Source organism: Syngnathus typhle, linkage group LG2, assembly GCF_033458585.1.
Source record: "Syngnathus typhle isolate RoL2023-S1 ecotype Sweden linkage group LG2, RoL_Styp_1.0, whole genome shotgun sequence".
Taxonomy (NCBI): Eukaryota; Metazoa; Chordata; class Actinopteri; order Syngnathiformes; family Syngnathidae; genus Syngnathus; species Syngnathus typhle.
The window spans coordinates 703,939-721,936 of record NC_083739.1 but is presented as its reverse complement, the minus strand read 5'-3'; the positions used below and the strand labels follow the sequence as shown (position 1 = coordinate 721,936).

At 46.3% G+C, this 17,998-nt stretch overlaps 1 protein-coding gene and 1 long non-coding RNA gene across 2 annotated transcripts in view; one reads left to right on the top strand and one right to left on the bottom strand.

The window, feature by feature from the left end:
* LOC133144725 (uncharacterized) overlaps positions 1-17,998 on the bottom strand; it is a 26,768-nt gene continuing 8,770 nt past the window's right edge. Inside the window, exon 3 of the long non-coding RNA XR_009710762.1 lies at positions 1-394. This is a non-coding gene — a long non-coding RNA (uncharacterized LOC133144725). The remainder of the gene's footprint in view (positions 395-17,998) is intronic.
* LOC133144684 (IQ motif and SEC7 domain-containing protein 2-like) overlaps positions 2,268-17,998 on the top strand; it is a 34,357-nt gene continuing 18,626 nt past the window's right edge. The window contains exon 1 of the mRNA XM_061267560.1: positions 2,268-2,994. Coding sequence (XP_061123544.1) covers positions 2,351-2,994 — 644 coding nt within the window. The 5' untranslated portion in view covers positions 2,268-2,350. The remainder of the gene's footprint in view (positions 2,995-17,998) is intronic.

Genomic DNA, 17,998 nt, shown 5'->3' with positions numbered 1-17,998 from the left:
AAATGTCGCGAATGTTGAATGGTTCAAGGGGGCCCAATACTTTCGCAAGGCACTGTATATTTTTTTTTTAAAGAAGAAAACAACGGAAATTGTTTCTAAGTGGCCAAAACAATTGTCAGGCAATTCACTTTGAGCGCAGCGTGTTTTCACGCGGACGGACAGATAGTTGTGTGGAAGGGCGGGCGTATTTACGTCAGCGTGTATCATATCGATCACAGGTTCGCGCGATGCGCGTGCGCCACGCGCACTCCTTAGCCTCGCGAGCGCGCCCGTGCGTGCGTGCGTGCGTCCTCGTGTACTTCTCAGCTGGCATTCTGTCTGGAGTCAGCACCTCCTTCTCCTCCTCCTTCTCCTCCTCCTCCTCCTCTTTCTCTGCCTCCTCTTCATCAGCGCGCTGGAGGAGGAAGAAGAGGGACGGAAGCTTTTTTTGTCAGCACTGCAGCAGCGGCGCAGAGGAATTAAGGCGATGACTGAGTGACGAAGCGGAGCTGACTTGAAGAGCATCAGGAAGCAAGCGGCGGCATGTGAGCATCAGCCCTAATTCTCATTCTCATCATCATCGTCGTGTTTGTCGTCAAAGCTGCCCCATTCTTACGTCCTTTCTCATCGTGACCGTGCGCCTCACCGATGCGCCGCTGCGCGCGCATTCACTGCCGTGTCATGTGTACTAGAGGATGCGACATTTTGCTGTTGCTACACGACCGCGCGCGTGCATGCGTGTTGAAGGCGTAAATCAGGCCGCGTGAGAAGTAGTGTATCCCTCGACACGCACGCGCGTGCACGTCGAGAAGAACACGCTGTCCGCGGAGATAAGATCGCCAATAAAGAACATCCACCCAAAGAAAAAAAAGCCAACTTGTCCGACTGGAGACAAGTGTGGAAAGAGGAAGTAGGCTTGCCTCGGGGACTACTAATCGTGACCTACCAAATGGCAAAATGGTTGACCATGTAGGATTGAGGTTGACAGGAGCAGATGACAGACAGCTTGTGCCTGCCTTCCAGCCTGCCTGCCTGGCTGCCTGGCTGCCTGCCTGCCTGGCTGCCTGGCTGCCTGCCTGCCTGCCTGCCTGCCTGCCTGCCTGCCTGCCTGCCTGCCTGCCTGCCTGCCTGCCTGCCTGCCTGCCTGCGCTGTCCTGACACCACTCTCGCCAAATGACTTGCAATTGGGAGGACATATCTGTTGTATTGACAGTGATGGGTCAGACAAGAAAAATGGCAAAGGCTGAGAAAACCAATCCTCTGGTAATTCGACAACCTCGAGTCATTAGAAGAGGGATCTTTTTTTTTTTTTTTTTTTCCATCCCCCCCTGTAGCCGATTATTTGCCGTGCATAAATAGTTTGCGCTATTCGTGACGATAACGCGCCGCCAACGCGGTGTCAAAATAAAATCTTCGCAAATAACACATGGACACCATTGCCTTGGGAACTGGAAGGCAAACCCTCACCATGCACCACCAGCGGTTGACCTGACTCGTTTTCCGGACTGGAGAAGCTCGCTAGTCGGAGCCTAGTTTGCGTTGCCAGTTTGTGCTCGGTCCCAAACTCACTCACGCTGCAGCTCTACTGTGATGTTTGTGATGATTCCTACAGTCCTCATCTTTTCATGTTCTTCACTTGTCTTTCATGGAACGGACGCGTGTCGAGAAGGATCCGGAAGGTAATCGCGGACACGACGACGGATGACCTTCCACCTGCAGCAACTTTGGGATGAGGTGCTCCCGGTGTACTCGACTTTCTCCTGGTTTCACCTTCCCAGGAGAGCAACATAAGAAAAGTGTGTCCATGTGAGGGGATGATGGATTGAATAGGCTCGTTCCCCAGTGGTTGCTTGCCAACTGAAGGAGTTCCCCATGCGGGAAGCGGCTGTCTTGTTTTTCTTTTCTTTTCTTTTCTTTTGACCACGTGAAAGGGACACTGGGACAATGTTGAAAGATGGCCCTTCGGAAACCTTCCCGCTGGTATTCACAGAGCAGATACAAGTAACTCGTTGAATGGACCTCAGCTGGGAGTCAACTTCTTCACTGCTTGAACTTTCTCCTCCGTCATGGTTTTTGAGTATTTCTCCGTCGCGTTTGTGAAGGCCACCGGAGAATCGTGACTGAAGTGGAAATGCTCGGCGAGTCCGCCGAGCCTTGCGACCAGCGCCAGAGAGTGCCGGATCCATCTTGATCTTCGTATCAGACCTTGAAGAAGAGCCAGTTCTCTCCCCCCCACTTGCTGCCAGTGGGGGGGAGGGCGGGGCTCAGTTAGCTGCTAGTCGTGTAGTTTTTTTCTCAATGTTTTGTTAACCTTCCTCGTTGGTAGGCTTGTAGGTTAAGTCTTTATTTGACATCAAGTTGGCTGTTAGCTATGGATGCTAATCAAGCCCCGGGCCAAGGCAGCCCGGAAAGTCCGAATCGGGCAGTGGAGTACCTCCTGGAACTCAACAACATCATCGAAAGCCAGCAGAAGCTTCTGGAAACACAGAGGCGGCGCATTGACGAACTGGAGGTCCAGCTAGACCGCCTCAGCCAAGAGAACAAAGACCTACGCTTGGACCGCCAACCGGCCGCCCCGCCTCCGGCCTCAGCTCCTCCGGAGCCTCGTCTTCCTCCTCCTCCTCCGCCACCGCCTCCCACTCACTTCTCCTCCGTTCCCGCCAAGAACCACCACCACCACCACCACCATCACCCCCACACCAAGGCTCCCACCTCCATCCCACTGAATGCCAGCCACAACCACCAGCACCACCACTACAACAGCACGTCGACGGTCCACGTCGCTGCCTCGGGCTCCGGCTCGCAGGTCCCCGCACCGGCTCCGCCCCCGCCGCCTCCTCCCATTCCCCCACGGGAGCAGCCTCGGGGGCACAGCCGCCTGAGCCGGACGGCGTCTACCAGCACTGGAACCAACACCAATTTTGTGGAGAAGGAGAAGGAGCGCCTGGAGCGCCTTCACAAGAGTAACGCCGCCAACAACCACCACGCCCACACGCTGCACCACCACCACAAAGCGTAAGTTACCGCTTCACTTTTCCAAAATGTTGCCTTTTTTTCGCACAACTCAAAACAAGTGACTGCTGTCTACTAAGAACCATGACGTGCTTTCCACAAAATACAACAAGGGAACAAGAGTTACAGCACATTTCATTACTCTAGCCCAGGGGTGGGCAAACTTTTTGACTCGCGGGCCGAACTGGGTTCTAAATTTGGACCGGAGGGCCGGACCAGGAGCAGATGGACGTAGGCGTTGTGTGAAGTCATATAAGCGACCTGTAAAGGTCATTGCATAAAAGATCTTGGCCTTTAGTAGGTAGTAAAGCATGGATATTCCAAACAAGTTTTTTGAAAACAAATGCATTTATTAACAGCATTAAAAAAATAATAATTCACTAAAAAACTGCTATCAGTGATTCTCATAAAATACGACACTGTTATTATGAATAACAATCTCCATCACTTCAGTGCCTGCAGGTCAGATTAATGAAAGATGTTTATTTTATGAGATCACATCAAACGGCAAACATTCTGACCAAATATATCATCTTGAAGAATCGGTGAAAGCATACATCCAAATAAAGTAATCAAAACAGCAACACGGTGAGGGGTATCTGAAAATCAGAGCAGAGTTTTAACTCGCAAACACCTGGTAACAGAGGTGAGGAAACGGGAAACACTTGCTTAAAGTAAGCCTTAAGAACTTTACAGGTTAAGATTAGTCGCAAATAGGTGGTGCATCAATGTCCTTGAGCATCCTGCATTGTTTGAAAATGAGAATGGTCGCTAGTTTCAATCCCTGCTATGTGTACAAATCATATTCAAAATGCATTTTTTTACAATAAACTTGAGAGCCTCCCGTTCATTTTCAGTGGGAACAGTGTTGTTGGTGTCCCTTTTTTGCTAGTGCGTCATAGTCTGGAGTAAAATTTGTTGTGGCAATTCTTAGGCGAGATCCGAGGTGTTGGTCCGTTTACCTTGATCTGTGACGGGTTGATGTTGATGTGGCTGAACGTCACGTCGCGTACGTCGAGCCAAATTGGCCACTCTTTTTTAACATTCGGCACTCACTTCTTTTTTTCGGGCCACTCATTTTAATGGAAGGATTCCAGGGGAAGGTTTGTGGGTGGCTTTAGCGCAAAACTGCATCTGAAAGCTCAGCGCGCGAATTATAAGAACGCTGTCGTCAAAGCCCACGCTCTAAATTCGGGACTGATACGAATAGAGCGAGAGTGCGCCAAATCCGTACTACTGAGTACGTACACGCACTTGTGAGTGTGCACCGAGCTTTCTGACACGGCTTCCGGTAGTAAATGCGCAGGCGAGCGCTTCGCCATCTACTGGGAAAACGCAGTCATTGCAGGCAAAATGACCAAAAAAAAAAAGTTTAATAATACAATTTGTTCAGGGTTGGCGGGCCGGATTAAACGGTTCCGTGGGCCGGATGTGGCCCGCGGGCCGTAGTTTGCCCACCCCTGCTCTAGCCATTTCATGTTCCTGTGGTGTTTTCCCCAAAAGCACTTATCCTCATTGGGGTTGTGGTTGAACTGAACCCTACCCTGCCCTGCCCTGGACTGGTTGCAGGTCAATGGTCGGGTAGCATTGACACTCGCATTCACCCCTATGAACAAATGTTGAAAAAAGATACCTCGGCCTCACAAGATTGAATTTTGTCACTCTTTACAGAACTCCAACTCAATTCTTCCGAGATGCGCTTGCTCTTGGCAGGGTTACAATGATGCCATTTTGTTAGAGCTCATCTATTGCTTGTGCCAAATCACAGCAGAGAGTGAAAGACACCATTGGTAGTGCCAAGGATAGGAAAAGAATAATCAAAACTTGCTGAGATGGACCACTTTGCAGTCAAGCAGTGAAAGGACGGGAGATCACTGTGACTGACGCCGCTAAAATTCCAAAACACAGATGTCAAACTCCATGGCCGCCATCTCCATGTTAGTGACGTTTCCTTCCTCCAACTCAAATGTTCAGTATCACCAAAAAGTATACATGCTGCAATTTGGCGTAAAGTATCGATCGGCCTGTTTGGTTGAACACACTCGTCGTATGAATGAAAACATCGTTATAGTTTCTAAAGCTGTCGCTAACTCTTCAACGTACATCTTTGACGCCTGTTTGGGTACTTTCACACTTGTGCTAGGTTTTAGCGACATCTCGGAATGTTTGAGAACTTCCAAATTCCCAAAAGCCCAAATCACGGAACGATCGATGACTGTCGGACGCGACGCCGCATGTCCGAGTGCGGTCGTCGACTGCAATCGTCACCGCTAGCTGAGTTGCCCGGCAACACGATCTTTCCGAGCACCCTACCGGCGAGTAAACGTTGTCCCGTGCGAATCACCGGCGCCTCCTTTCTCGTAGCGTCTGACACGAAGCACCGGTTGCGGCGCTTGCTGTTGCTAGGCAACCGCGGACAGCCTGCGCTAAGCGTGCGCGAGCGGCGCGGGGCGGCGCGGCGCTTGCCCATGCCGACGACAAGCGTGGCTGGCGGCTGAAAAGCGGCCGTGACTCATTCAGATGACTTCTTTGTCATCCTTTAAGCTCTTCCTCCCAGCTCCCAATTGAAGTTGACTCAAACTTAACAAATGGACCTTCAAGTCTACTAGCTTAAAGTCTACTAGCTTCATATACGTGTAGTGGGAAATGATCGAGATGAGCTGACTTTTGCGAGGTTATAACTTTGAAGCGACCAACACGTGTTCAGACCGTTTGGGAAAAGAGGATAAAACAACCTTTAATTGTTTCGTTTGAAATCGGGGTATCACTCAAGGTTTGCCGTGTGACTAACAAACAGAATACCTAGTGCCTAAAAAGACTGTCATTGCGATTGAGGTAGGAAATGAAGTGATTTGAGATCATCAAGAAAACAGTGCAAAATGTCTCGCGAATCCCGTATGACCGATTTTTGTCGTTATTTTGGTCCAAACAAATTGACCTTTCGTTGTAGCAGACATCCGATTGAACCAAAACAGTGAACAAACAAGGGCAGTCTAATACCGAGTAATAATTTCGAAAAAACGGTTTATTTAATCAGAGATGCAAGTCGATTTTGTAGTTTTTTTTCCCTCTAGCACAACAGGTTTATTAATAATAATAATAATAATAATAATAAGTTATATTTATAACGCACTTTATATTCGGAGGAATCTCAAAGTGCTACATGGCAGATAAAAAGAAAAACAAGAAAACGGAAATGCTAAGGTAAAGAGGTGAGTTTTAAGTCCAGTATGATAATATGATGATGATTAGGATGATGTTGTCTTTTGTTGGCAACTTCTGCCACTTGAGTTTTTGCATGCATGGCCCAGCTGCTTTCCTCAACTAGCGCAAGCCAAGGTCTGCGTGGGCAAACAAGTGAGCGCCCGAGACAATGAAAGCAATTTTGCGGCGCATGGGCACATCGGCACTCGCAACATTTATGTGGCAGTTGGTGGGCAGACATCCAAAACTAAAAAGTCCATTTTGCGTGAAATGTCCCCGCAATCTCGCAATTGCTAAGCCTTAGTGGGGGTGGCTCTTTTCCTGCGCTCTTCTTTGCATCTTCATTCTAAATACAACACAAGTGCACATCTCTCCGCACGCAGGCCACCTCCACAAACACGCGCACAGTGTGTCTTCTATTAGGCTGCATTCAAATGAGACACAAAGGCGGCTGGTGCTGATGGGAGGGGGTTGTCATGGAAACTGTTCAGGAGGCTCATGCGGATCGGCGTGAGCGTGAACATGGCCTCCGGCCCGCCAGCGAGCTCTTCTTCTTGGCAAGCGAGCGGGCGAGCGTCAATGGGGCTTCTGGGGGAAGCTTTCTAGTGGCCGTCCGTGGCATTGCAAGTCATTTGTTAACATCCCCCCCCCCCCCTGTGACCTTGAGGTGGACGTGTCTTTAAGCAGGTCTATTTATAGATCCAGTTTTATAAAGAAGCCTTTCTAAAATTGTGAATCAGCAAGGTAATACATTTTTCCATACGAAACAAACTAAATCCTTTTTGTATTTCGGGTCTTTCAGGAAAAAATTGAGTGATGCCGTTCATGATGTTTTCACTTTGTGTGTTGTTGTTTGCATCTGTGCGACTTGTTTGTGCGTTTGCTGCCGTGGAAACTGGGCTAGCCAATATGAATAGCGATGTGATGAAAGACCTGTCCGAGGCGAGCCACAAGATGGCACCCTGGTGCGTGAGAGTGTGTGTGTGTGTGTGTGTGTGCGTTTGCGCGTGTGTGTGTGTGAGAGTGCGTGTGATTTCCGATTAACAGAAGCGTGCTGGGCGTGATTACTGCGTGACTTTAGGAGGCGAGTCTCTTCTGGCGAGCCGCATGAGACGTCACAGACGATGTCGTTTAAAAGTCGTTTTTTGTGTTGTTGAGTTTTGTATGACTTTAGAGGCATTAGCAAAGTCAAACAGGAGCAATTGAGGCCTTGTTACCGTGACAACATGTTCCTTGATTTTCCACGGTTGCCCGTGACAACGCCACTGGCCTCCTTTTCTGCAAGTGCAGTTCCTCTTCTGATTCTTTGTGCTGTCAATCAGTTGTTGGGTTCATCAGCTTAGCCTGCTCATGCCTCCTTTTTCGCCACACTTTTTCATTCTCTCCTTTTATCTTTTCCTCCTCCTCTTCTATTTCTCCTTCCTCTTATTTTTCCTTCTCCTTCTCTTCCCTCTCTATTTTTTTTTCACCTCTTCCATCTCCTACTCCTTCTACTTGTCATCTGCGGTGCGACCGGCCGGCAGGCCCTGACGCAGACCGGCCGGCCGTTTGGGAAAATCAAGACATTTGCACAACGTTGCCAATGGCCGCCGGTAACCACGCAACAATGTCAAACCAAAAAACGAACACAATCTCTTGGTATGGTGAAACAGTAAACGTCGGTCGGGGGACAACCAATCAGGAAGGAGCAGGCGGAGAGCTCACACGCAAAACTGATTTAAAGATACTAACTATTGGTTGATTGAGGTGGCCTCTGCACTTGGATTCGCGTGCACTACACCAAAAATATTTCAAACCCAAATGGAGGAGCCGTCACGACAACCAAGTCAAAGTCAGGAGGGGTCTTTCCTAACTTTTAACCGAGCGAGTCCCAAGCCGGAAAATGGACAACTTCATTCCGACTCGACTTTAGTCCTCCACTTCTAGTAAACATGCTATGTCCGTATGTATTGTATGTGCATCATCCTCCCTCTCACTGTACCTCTGTGATGCTAACGGCTAATTAGAGTAGTAGTACTAACAGATGGGCTGTGCGCTAACCATGAGCTGCCTGCTTGTTCTCTCATACGCGCAGCACTAATGGCTAGCATAGGGTCAAGACTGTGCGCCTGGCCGATGGCTACGCTTGTGCTGTTGATTGTGCGCTAAGCTAATGTTGACGTAGGTGTGCTTTATGCTTTTAACATGACTAATGATTGCAATATAGCTGTGCTAAGCTCTGACCGTGCTAATGGTGTTTGTTTGTGTGCCTGTGTGTTGTCGTTGTTGTCGTCGTCGTCTACCTTTCTGTGTTTGTTCCTCTCTTGACTTTATTTTCCCTTCCCTTCTCTTCTCTTCTCTTCTCTCCTCTGGCTCTCTCTCTCTCTCTCTCTCTTCCTTTCTCACTTCCTGTCTCTCTAGCGCCCCCGCCTCCTCTTGTCGTCCGTCCAGCATCACCACTCCTTCCTCCTCCGCCTCCTCCTCCTCCTCTCTCTACTCGTCCAGCCTCCCTCCTAACAGCCACGCCTCCTACCATCAGTACTGCTGCCCCGCGCGCCTCCGCCTGCCCAAGCCTCCCTGCGCCCTGCCCCCCGCCAACAAGCACCACGAGCAGGCAAGGTAAGGGCCACAGTCACCCGCCCTCCTTCAAACCGTAACCCTACCGACCACCACCTGGAGGGTTGGACGAAATAGTCATCAGTATTTTTCAAACACTGACATTCCAAAAGTAGTTCTGTTGCTAACCAAAACAGCAGCACCTAAACCGATGGGTTTAGCATCAAGCTAACATGCTAAAAAGGCTAAACCTGATATATCAGCTTGTGGTCAGTCATCTGCCGACCCAAAGTTGATGAATCATTAGATGGACTTGCTTGCTGAGTTTAGCTTTAGCATTTAGCATCCTGTTGGCCAGCCAGATTGATCGTACTTGACATTTCCTCATAAAAGATCAATAAATCTACGTGATAGAAATATTGATCAACGTTTGCCACAAACAAATCACACTTTGTTTTTCTAAGATGACGCCCCACAAATCCATCCACCCATGAACCTGCCCATGACCCACACTACACGTCCTCGTCTCCTTCATGCGTCCTCACTGACATTTCCTTTTCTTTCCCTCTTTCTTTCCTGCTTCCTTTCATGCTTGCTCTCTAATCATTTTTTTTCTTCCGTCTTCCTTTTTTTCGCTTTCTCTTCCTCTTCCTATCATTTTTTGTCCCTTTACTTTTGGTTTGTCTTTCTTTCAATTCTCTCCTGTTGCCCTTTCCTTTCACTATTGTGTTTATTTCTGCTTTTTCCCCCCCCCCCATCTCCTCTCCTTCTCTTACTCTATTACATTTGTTGTGTTGACTTTCATCCCTTTTCTTTTTGATTTCTTTCTTTCATTCTTTCTTTCCTCTCTTTTTCTTACATCTTTTGTCTATATTTGTTTTCTCTCCTTCTTCCTTTATCTTTCCCTGCTTTTTTTTCCTTTCACTTTTCCTCCTTGCTTTTTCTCCTGCCGTCTGTCTTTCTTTCTTTCTGTCCGTCCGTCCGTTTGTCTCTCAGAGAGGAGGAAGATGATGACATCGCCCATCAGTTCTGTTGCCCCGCCTCCGAGTGCAGTAGCCCCTCCTCTAGGTAACCAGGGGCGACCGTCAGCCCTCAACGCCAGCCCCTGTACGACTCTTGCCCCCCCCCCCGCCCCACTGCCCAAGTTAACTGATGGAGGATGGCGTTAAGCCCATCACCAATTCGAAATATAGAAGCTGATGTGGGAAAATGGAGCTTCCCTGGCTAGAAGACAATAACGGCTGCTCAGCGTCTTCTCATCAAAGCCATGAGCAGTTTTCCCGCGGAAGAACAGCATTTTCCAGACGGGACGCTTTCTCAGTGGTGTTGCGGCGCCGCTCCACCCGCTGGATACCCGCGGCGCCGCTCCACCCGCTGGATACCCGCGGCGCCGCTCCACCCGCTGGATACCCGCGGCGCCGCTCCACCCGCTGGATACCCGCGGCGCCGCTCCACCCGCTGGATACCCGCGGCGCCGCTGCGAGCTAGAGGCAAGCTAGCGGCAATCCAACGGCTCTCTCGTCCACCGAATTTGCACACAAGCGCTAGCCCCTCCAAAATGTGTGGAGGACAAAGGATACAGAACTGCTACTAGCTCCTTTGCTAACCGGACAAAAACAAACAAGCACTGCTGCGAGGGTTCTCCTTCTAGCTGCTTCCTTAGCCAACAACAACAACAACAACAACAACATCAACGATTTGTGCCAAACATGTGTACGTGACTTTAAATCGAATCATGAAAACGTGCTCTTGTGTTTCCCAAGATTCCAGAAGAAACATTTTGTTGGTCCAAACAATCACTTAGCAACTTCCCTTCATCCAAGCTCAGATTGAGGTCGTTTCATGTGTAACTTTTGTTTTGCAAGACGACGTTGTATGTGCCAACACGAGTCTCGACACAGTACACATGATGGTTTGAACTCTCTGTTCAAAGCATTCTGTGGTCAACCCGTCGTGGATGAAAATGGATCCGTTGGTCTGCTGAATTCTCACATCGTATCTCTCTCAATGCATTGATCTTGGATCGAGTTTATCTGAGTTGAGCCGAGCGTAACTGAACGCGAGCGCCATTACTGATCGCCGCCACGCAGCGCACTCCATGATGGTAATATCACAAAACTAATTTCACGCATCGATCGATTCTTAGCGATCCACACGCACATCGATCGCAACGGAGGAATGCAGCTGCGTGCTTGTGTCTTCACACTTAGCAAAAGGAGCCTTGGAAAGGACAAATACATGTGCCAAAAGTTCAGAATCGTGGCTTGTTTGGATCACTCAAATGGCTCGTGTGTGGTTGAAGAAGAAAAAAAAAAAAAAAAAATCACTGGGAGTTTCAAAATGTAACAAGTATGTTTCCTCCAGTTGTCGCTGTCCCTCAAATAGACCACCCCACTAATTCATCAGTCGCTCAAGACAAATAAAGAGGCGCCTCTTGCTCCCATCTGGGAAGCCCGAATAGAAATGCCGAAAGCCTCATTTTCCCCGTGAACATCAGATTTTAACTGCTAAGCCTATTCAAACTCTGTTGCTGACCAAAACAGCAGCACCTAGCGAGGCATTTAAACATAGTGTGCGATCCAAATCATGTCAAAAATGTTGACCCTAATAGATCGACACGTGCACACACACATGCACAGGTACCGTCGTGTTCAGGTCATATTTTCAAGTAAGAAATATTTCCATCTACTGTATTGGTGGGATGTGATACGATTTATGGCATAAGATAAGAACCATGATAAATGGGACATAGCTTTGTGAGGCTGTGGCTCAAATCAAACAAACACGACAGAGGCCTTCGAATGTTTGGTGAAATGCTAATTCCCGGAACATTGTTGATGCTCGAGAGAGAGAGAGAGAGATGCCGCTATCATAGATCACAATGCTTCGTTACATCTTTATACCAATTGAAGAAATGATTATTCGTAGAGGTACTAACAATAACATGAAGTCAAAAAAGCAAAAACATAAGAAATGGCCATACCGACTTAACTGACTTAATTGAGCTTTTCTGCATTTAACGGAAAAATGGGCAACGTATGACTCACAACGACCTCCATTTTTTAATCCAGCCCACCAAGCATTCATCAAATGTTTTGTAAGAGTTGTTGCGTTAATGTAGTCATATTTCTTTTCTAAAATTGGTTCATTTAAATGTATTCAATTATCAATTATATAATTGGTTAGTTGTTTTATTGTAAATAATAAAAGCAAAATAAGCAATTGTACATAAGTAACGTTTTGTATTTCATTTAATAATTGGTTGGATTCATTCATATCAAATCAGTCAGAAGTTAAATGTAAAAAAAAAGTATATCCAAATATACTATGATACATACATAGAAATATATGTGTATATATATATATATATTTATATATATACTACATATATATATATTTATGTACAGTATGTGTATATATGTATATAAGTGTATACAGTATATGTATAAATCTCTATTGTCCAAATTGTGTCGTCAGAGCAAAAGTTTGCCCACCCTTAATTTCACGTAGTACTTGTGTGTGCATGTGCATGTGTCCATCAGCGCCAATCAGGGTGCGTAAATGCTAACATGCTAACGCAACAACATATCAACAACAACAAATCGGAATGTGATTTAATTTGATGCGCTAAACCTCCTCAATCGATAACAGTAATACTGTTAACATATTATCATGTTGTACATTAGCCATGACGCCAATCTCATGTTTTAGAATCAAAACTTAAAGAAGGCATACTGTGATCGTTTAAGTTCACCAAGGTCCCAGATGTCTTAATAAAAGCTCTTTGACATAATTTCATTGGTATTAAGACAGGGAGTTGTGGCAACGCCGAGCCAACTTGTAGCGGAAGAGTCTGAAAAGGACGATGACATGCTACATAAAAGCACCGTTTGGATTTAGCACTTCATCGCCAAACTGCCCAATTGCGCTCTTCTTAACTTTTGCCTTTGACATGATCATGTTTCCAACCAAATTGTGACGTCACAATTGAGATCTCACAAGCAAATTTAGAGAGATAGACTAACATTTTCAGTCGCTTCATCTCACACTTGATGAGCTTAAGTGTCGATTGAAAAAGGTTTCAGACAATGAGTATTTTGAGGAGACAGTCAGAAATAACTTCTTCTTGCTTGGGATTCTTTCACAGCGGCGAACGCAATGCAAGTCGCAACGTTTTGCAGACAAACAAAAGAACGACGACATCAATTTCAAGTTTTCGTCATCCGTGAGTTTAGTTTTGTAGCGGGAAATGTTCTTCACAATGTAATCTAAAACAAAATGGCACCTTTGCGGCCTTTTGGATTACGTTACCTTTGCCCTGTTTTGTTGCTAGTGTTTAGTCCTCACTAAATAACAAGAATATGATAACGTGGCATTCTAATAATGTTGTCTAAAATGTGACACTCTTATTGCACTACAGCCAAATGGCAACATGCTGCACAATAATGTTAGTGTTTACTCGAGTGAGGAAAAAATCTTGAACTATTCGATATTTCAAATCAAACGATGTCGCATAAACATTGCCATGAATAAGATAGTGACAATCAGAGTAATGACTGAATAAAATAATGGTTGCATCATCATTATTAGCTTTAAGTAATAAGTACATTTAGATAGTAGAGTATTCCAGCAAGGAATCTTTCTATTAGCATTACTTGGCTAGCCGTTAGCACGCCCCTGACTATCCGATATATCCCCACAGTATATTTTGAGTGAAAGTTTTAGGGAAAAGTTGCACTCCTTGCTAATACGGCGAAATATTTCTCGTGTGATTTCTAGTCGGGTGCATGTTGCCGAAAAGACCGTTTCGGTGAGCGAATGCCTCGTTAGCAAGTGAGCTGAAGCCAAAACAACAAATTGACTCCAATGTTGACAGCAATAATGACTTTCACCTTTGTAAGTTGTCACGCTACCGTTTTTGCTAGCTCACCAAACTGGGTCTTTGTCGTTTGGGGACGGCAAGACTGACAGGTGCTAACACACGCTAGCGAGGTAGCTAGCTTGACAATGATAGTAAGAATAAAACACTCAAGGATCATCATTATTGATCATTGATTGATCATGATATCATACATTTTATGAAAGATGCGGATTTCTATGCTAACATGTTGTCTTTGAAGACACATAAAGCCATGGACAACTTATTGCGTCTTTCAAAAGTGCACATTGGGCATGAATGATTGATACCTGCTAGCCATTCCCTTTCATATTGTCACAGTGTGCTCCCGATATGTCGTGTGTAAGCGTCGAACATTGTGGCGATATCCAGCCTCGCTAGGTTCTGTGTGAAAGGTACCCTGCATACAATTGAGGAAGTCTTTCACTTTCGATACAGTCTAAAAGGCAAAAGAAGAGCTGCTCGAAAGCCGGGATGTTTAACACTCCAATTGTCGCTGTTAGCGGACAGATTGGTGGTGACGTTGTTATGGACATCAAACCGATTGTAGCATGCGGTGTCATTCCAGATGATGGCTCAGATGCACCAATTACGGAGCATCCTGTAGGAACTGAGCGAGGGACTGACGTGGCATTTGTAAACATGAAGTCGATGAGGGAGATGAAGAAGAAAATGCACTTTTGCTCAAAGTCTCACAAATATGATAAGGTAACCTTGGTAAGCACGCTCTTGCTTCCAGAGGGGAGATGGAGTGTGAAAGGAGGAAAACGGCGCTAACTTCATCCAGGATAAAAGGATATTTTTTTAAATGACCATTAAACAACTAACCCGAACCCAACAAAACATTTAAAAAAAACTTTTTTTTTTACTGTTGATTATGATGAATGTGATGATTATTATTTGACTTAACATTATCTGGGGCGACTGTTACTATGGCAACAGACGGCGTCACTGTACTTGCTGTTGCTGCAGTAATATACACCTACAGAAACAGCCATGTTATTTCTTTTTCAGATTTTCTGCGTGTCCTGATTATATGTAAATAGTTAGGGGGGGGGGGTTCTTTTGTGAATGATTTGACCTTGCGAACGTGACCTTGGATGCTATAATACAGTCTATTCTATTCTTTTAAAAGCGGTTCACAAGAACTATGATGTAATGAAATCATGCAGAATGTCACTGAATATTGTTTGTGTCGAATGAGGATTAAGACAATGAGGACGATGGTGGAGGCTCGGATTAAAGTTATGAGGAAATGACTGATGCCTTTAGTCTTGAATCACTTTCAAATCCAAACAATTGGGAATGGAAGACTTGCGCAGGAAGTACGACTTGGAGATAGCTCCTGGATTAACAAGTAGCACCTTGACTAGAAAGTACTGTTTGGAAAATGAGGCGCCACCTCCGTTCGGAAACCCAGATGTTCCAGTTCCAAGTAACACCTGAACCAGGTAGTACAACCTTGAAAAAGAAAGTACGGCATACATACAGCCCGGAACGAGTTGGAGCACCTGGAACAGGAAGTACCGCCTTTATTCAATCGCAATCGACTGGAAGGAGGCGCGGCGATGGATAATTGGATTAAGGATTTAGCGACTTTGGTGAGTGACCGAAGGGAGAGGAAAAGGGACAGTCTGCAGAGAGAACCAAGCCGCAGCACGTCGACTTCAAAGCAGGAATATGTCCGCCATGAGCAGGAGGTACAAAGAGAAGGATTAGAATGGGCCACCCCAGACATCAAATACTACCAGAGACAGGAAAGAGCAGCCGGAGAAATGACCCGCAAGAGCCAGAAGAAGCAAGTGGATTTGAACACCTAAAACAGCAAGTGACACCTGCATCAAGTACAACTTGTCAGGGAAAGTAACACCAGGATGTGGAAGTAGCAGCTGGACTTGGAAGAGGAAGTACCCCCTGGATTTTATGACCTGGAAGAACTGAGAAAAGGAGTTTGTGCCACTTGGAACGGGACATACGACAGACAGCAGGAAGTAGCGCCTGGACTTTAGAACAGGAATAGTGGCCCGACCTCGGCCTCGAGTCAAAGTTTGTCGCTAACCAAAACAGCGACATTGAGCGGGCCATGTTAACCGTCTTAGGCAGTTTGAGAGAGAATTCTGATGGCTCCGCAAAACAAACCCTCCAAAATTGTGACTTTGGCTAAAAAGATAATAAGCATTTTTCGAAATCACTATTTTCAAAGAACATACTGCTTTTCTTCTCCCAAAAATTCGATTGAGAGTGACTTTTCGATAAAGAACTGGACTTTTTGCGAAGAATATTACTTGATTGATTTATTCTTATGAATAATAATCATTTCATCAAAGGAGAGATGAGAAATTTCTCTTTTACCACACTAATGAGTTGTGACAATTATAGCACGGAATCATTCTGTAGGAAAATACTGATTTTGTTTTTTGAACGATGACCAAAAATATGACTTTTTGCCTTTTGACTAACTCACACTTTTGCTCTATTATTTGGGAATGACCTTTTTTCTCTCCCTATTCCACAAAACATGCCTGTGAGCAAGCCCTTGTCAATGTCCGAAAATTGGGGCTCATTTACATATTGCCGCCCCCTCCGCAGTTTCTTGTCGAGTGAGGGTATCTTTGCGTCGCTTACTCTGACATGAGATCACGGCACAATGCTCTCTCTACCCGTTGCGCCTTTATTCATGATGAACATTTAGGAATGCGCAATCTCGACTGAGCCAAACGTCCGAGCGGGGATTCTTGGGATGTTTTGCATTTCAGGAGTCTGCGAGCTTTGCCCTTCATTTTGTCTTCGTTCCTCTGGATCTTGGTCCCCTTTGCACAGGTAGGACACGTCCTCATCGCTCGGGGTGGTGGGGCCGTTTCAGGGATCCTATGCAGTGGTGCGTGACTTCAATTTGGTTCGTAACTCAAGTCATTTCTCCCCATCGGAATGAATGGAAATGCAATTAATCTGACCCACAAACACCCAGATTTCTTTTCCACCACATGTCGAACATTCTATTTTTGTATGCAGTTGTTTTTAAGTCAAGCCCTCATCGACAGAATCCACCCCAAAACGGATATTTTTCTGTCGTAATGGTGTTTTTAGGGCAGCCCTTTAATTGAATGAATCCGTTAAATGGAGGTGGCTGGCGCTCTACCTGCAAACACGGAAAAGACGAACGGTTCTTATTCTCTAGGCTCAATCGGTAGTTGGCGCCTTACCGCCACCAACGGACGGATCGTTTTCTTCCATTGCAAGGGAACTGATGGAAGTCAATGGTGATTGGCTGTTCTGAAGCAAACTGCCACCATCTAGCGGTGGGGGTCAGAAGTGCACAGAGTAGGCCCAATTTTGCTGAAAACTCTTAAGGGGTGTTCACAAGGAATGGGTGGATGGGAAAAAAAATGTGTGTGCGCGTGTGTGTTTGAGTGTGCACTGGAGAGTGAGAAATTGAAACGCAGACACGTGGTTGGCTGTCAGCAACGTAAGCATGCGTATGGGAGCTTCAGGGGAGGCAGGGGGGCTTTAGGGAGGGCGTGTCAGAGGAGATGAAGGAAGGAAGGAAGGGAGCAAGAAGGAAGGAGAGGAGGAGGACACGGCGACAAACTGGAAGGAACAGGAAGAGAGAGAGAGAGAGAGAGAGAGAGAGAGAGAGAGAGAGAGAGAGAGAGAGAGAGAGAGAGAGCATACGAGTCGGGGGTGTGGCCCAGCGAGAGACAAAGCGAGGGAGGAGAGGGAGAGAGAAGGGCAAAGGGAGAGGAAGAGGAGGAGACACAAATACAGGTGTGTGTGTCCGTGCTTAATTGTGTGAGTGTGTGTGTACGTGTGAGAGGTTGGAAGGCGTCTTTATTGTCTAGAGGTAAGACATTGCTCAGCATCCATGTGCAGGTGATCGCGTGAGTGTGTGTGTGTGTGTGTTATTCTTTCCTACTGGGTCTGACATTGCACCATACGTGTGTTTCTGTGTGTGTGCACATGCAGGTCAGGTCAGAGCATGTGTGTGCTTGAATGCGCAGGTTGGGTGTGTATTGCGTGTGAGTTAGTGTGTACATGTGTGTATAGTATAGCCTTGTACCTGTTTATGCGTGTGAGTGTGTAGATGGATGTGCTCTTATGAATGTGTATGTGTGAGCATGTATAACAGTGTGTATGCGTGTGTAGGGAGATGCGAGGCTGGGTTCATACGTGTGTATGTAGCGTGTGTTCATGTGTGAGTGTATGTCGTGTGTTCTATGTGTGTGTGTGCGTGCGTGTGTGTGTGTGTGTGTAAGCAAGTTGCTGTGGATTAACCGACTTGTACGCTAATATGAAAAGACTTGCGATATATTTACCGGCATATCAGCCACATTTTCGGCCAGGACCAGATGTGGAATGCTCCATTTGCTAATG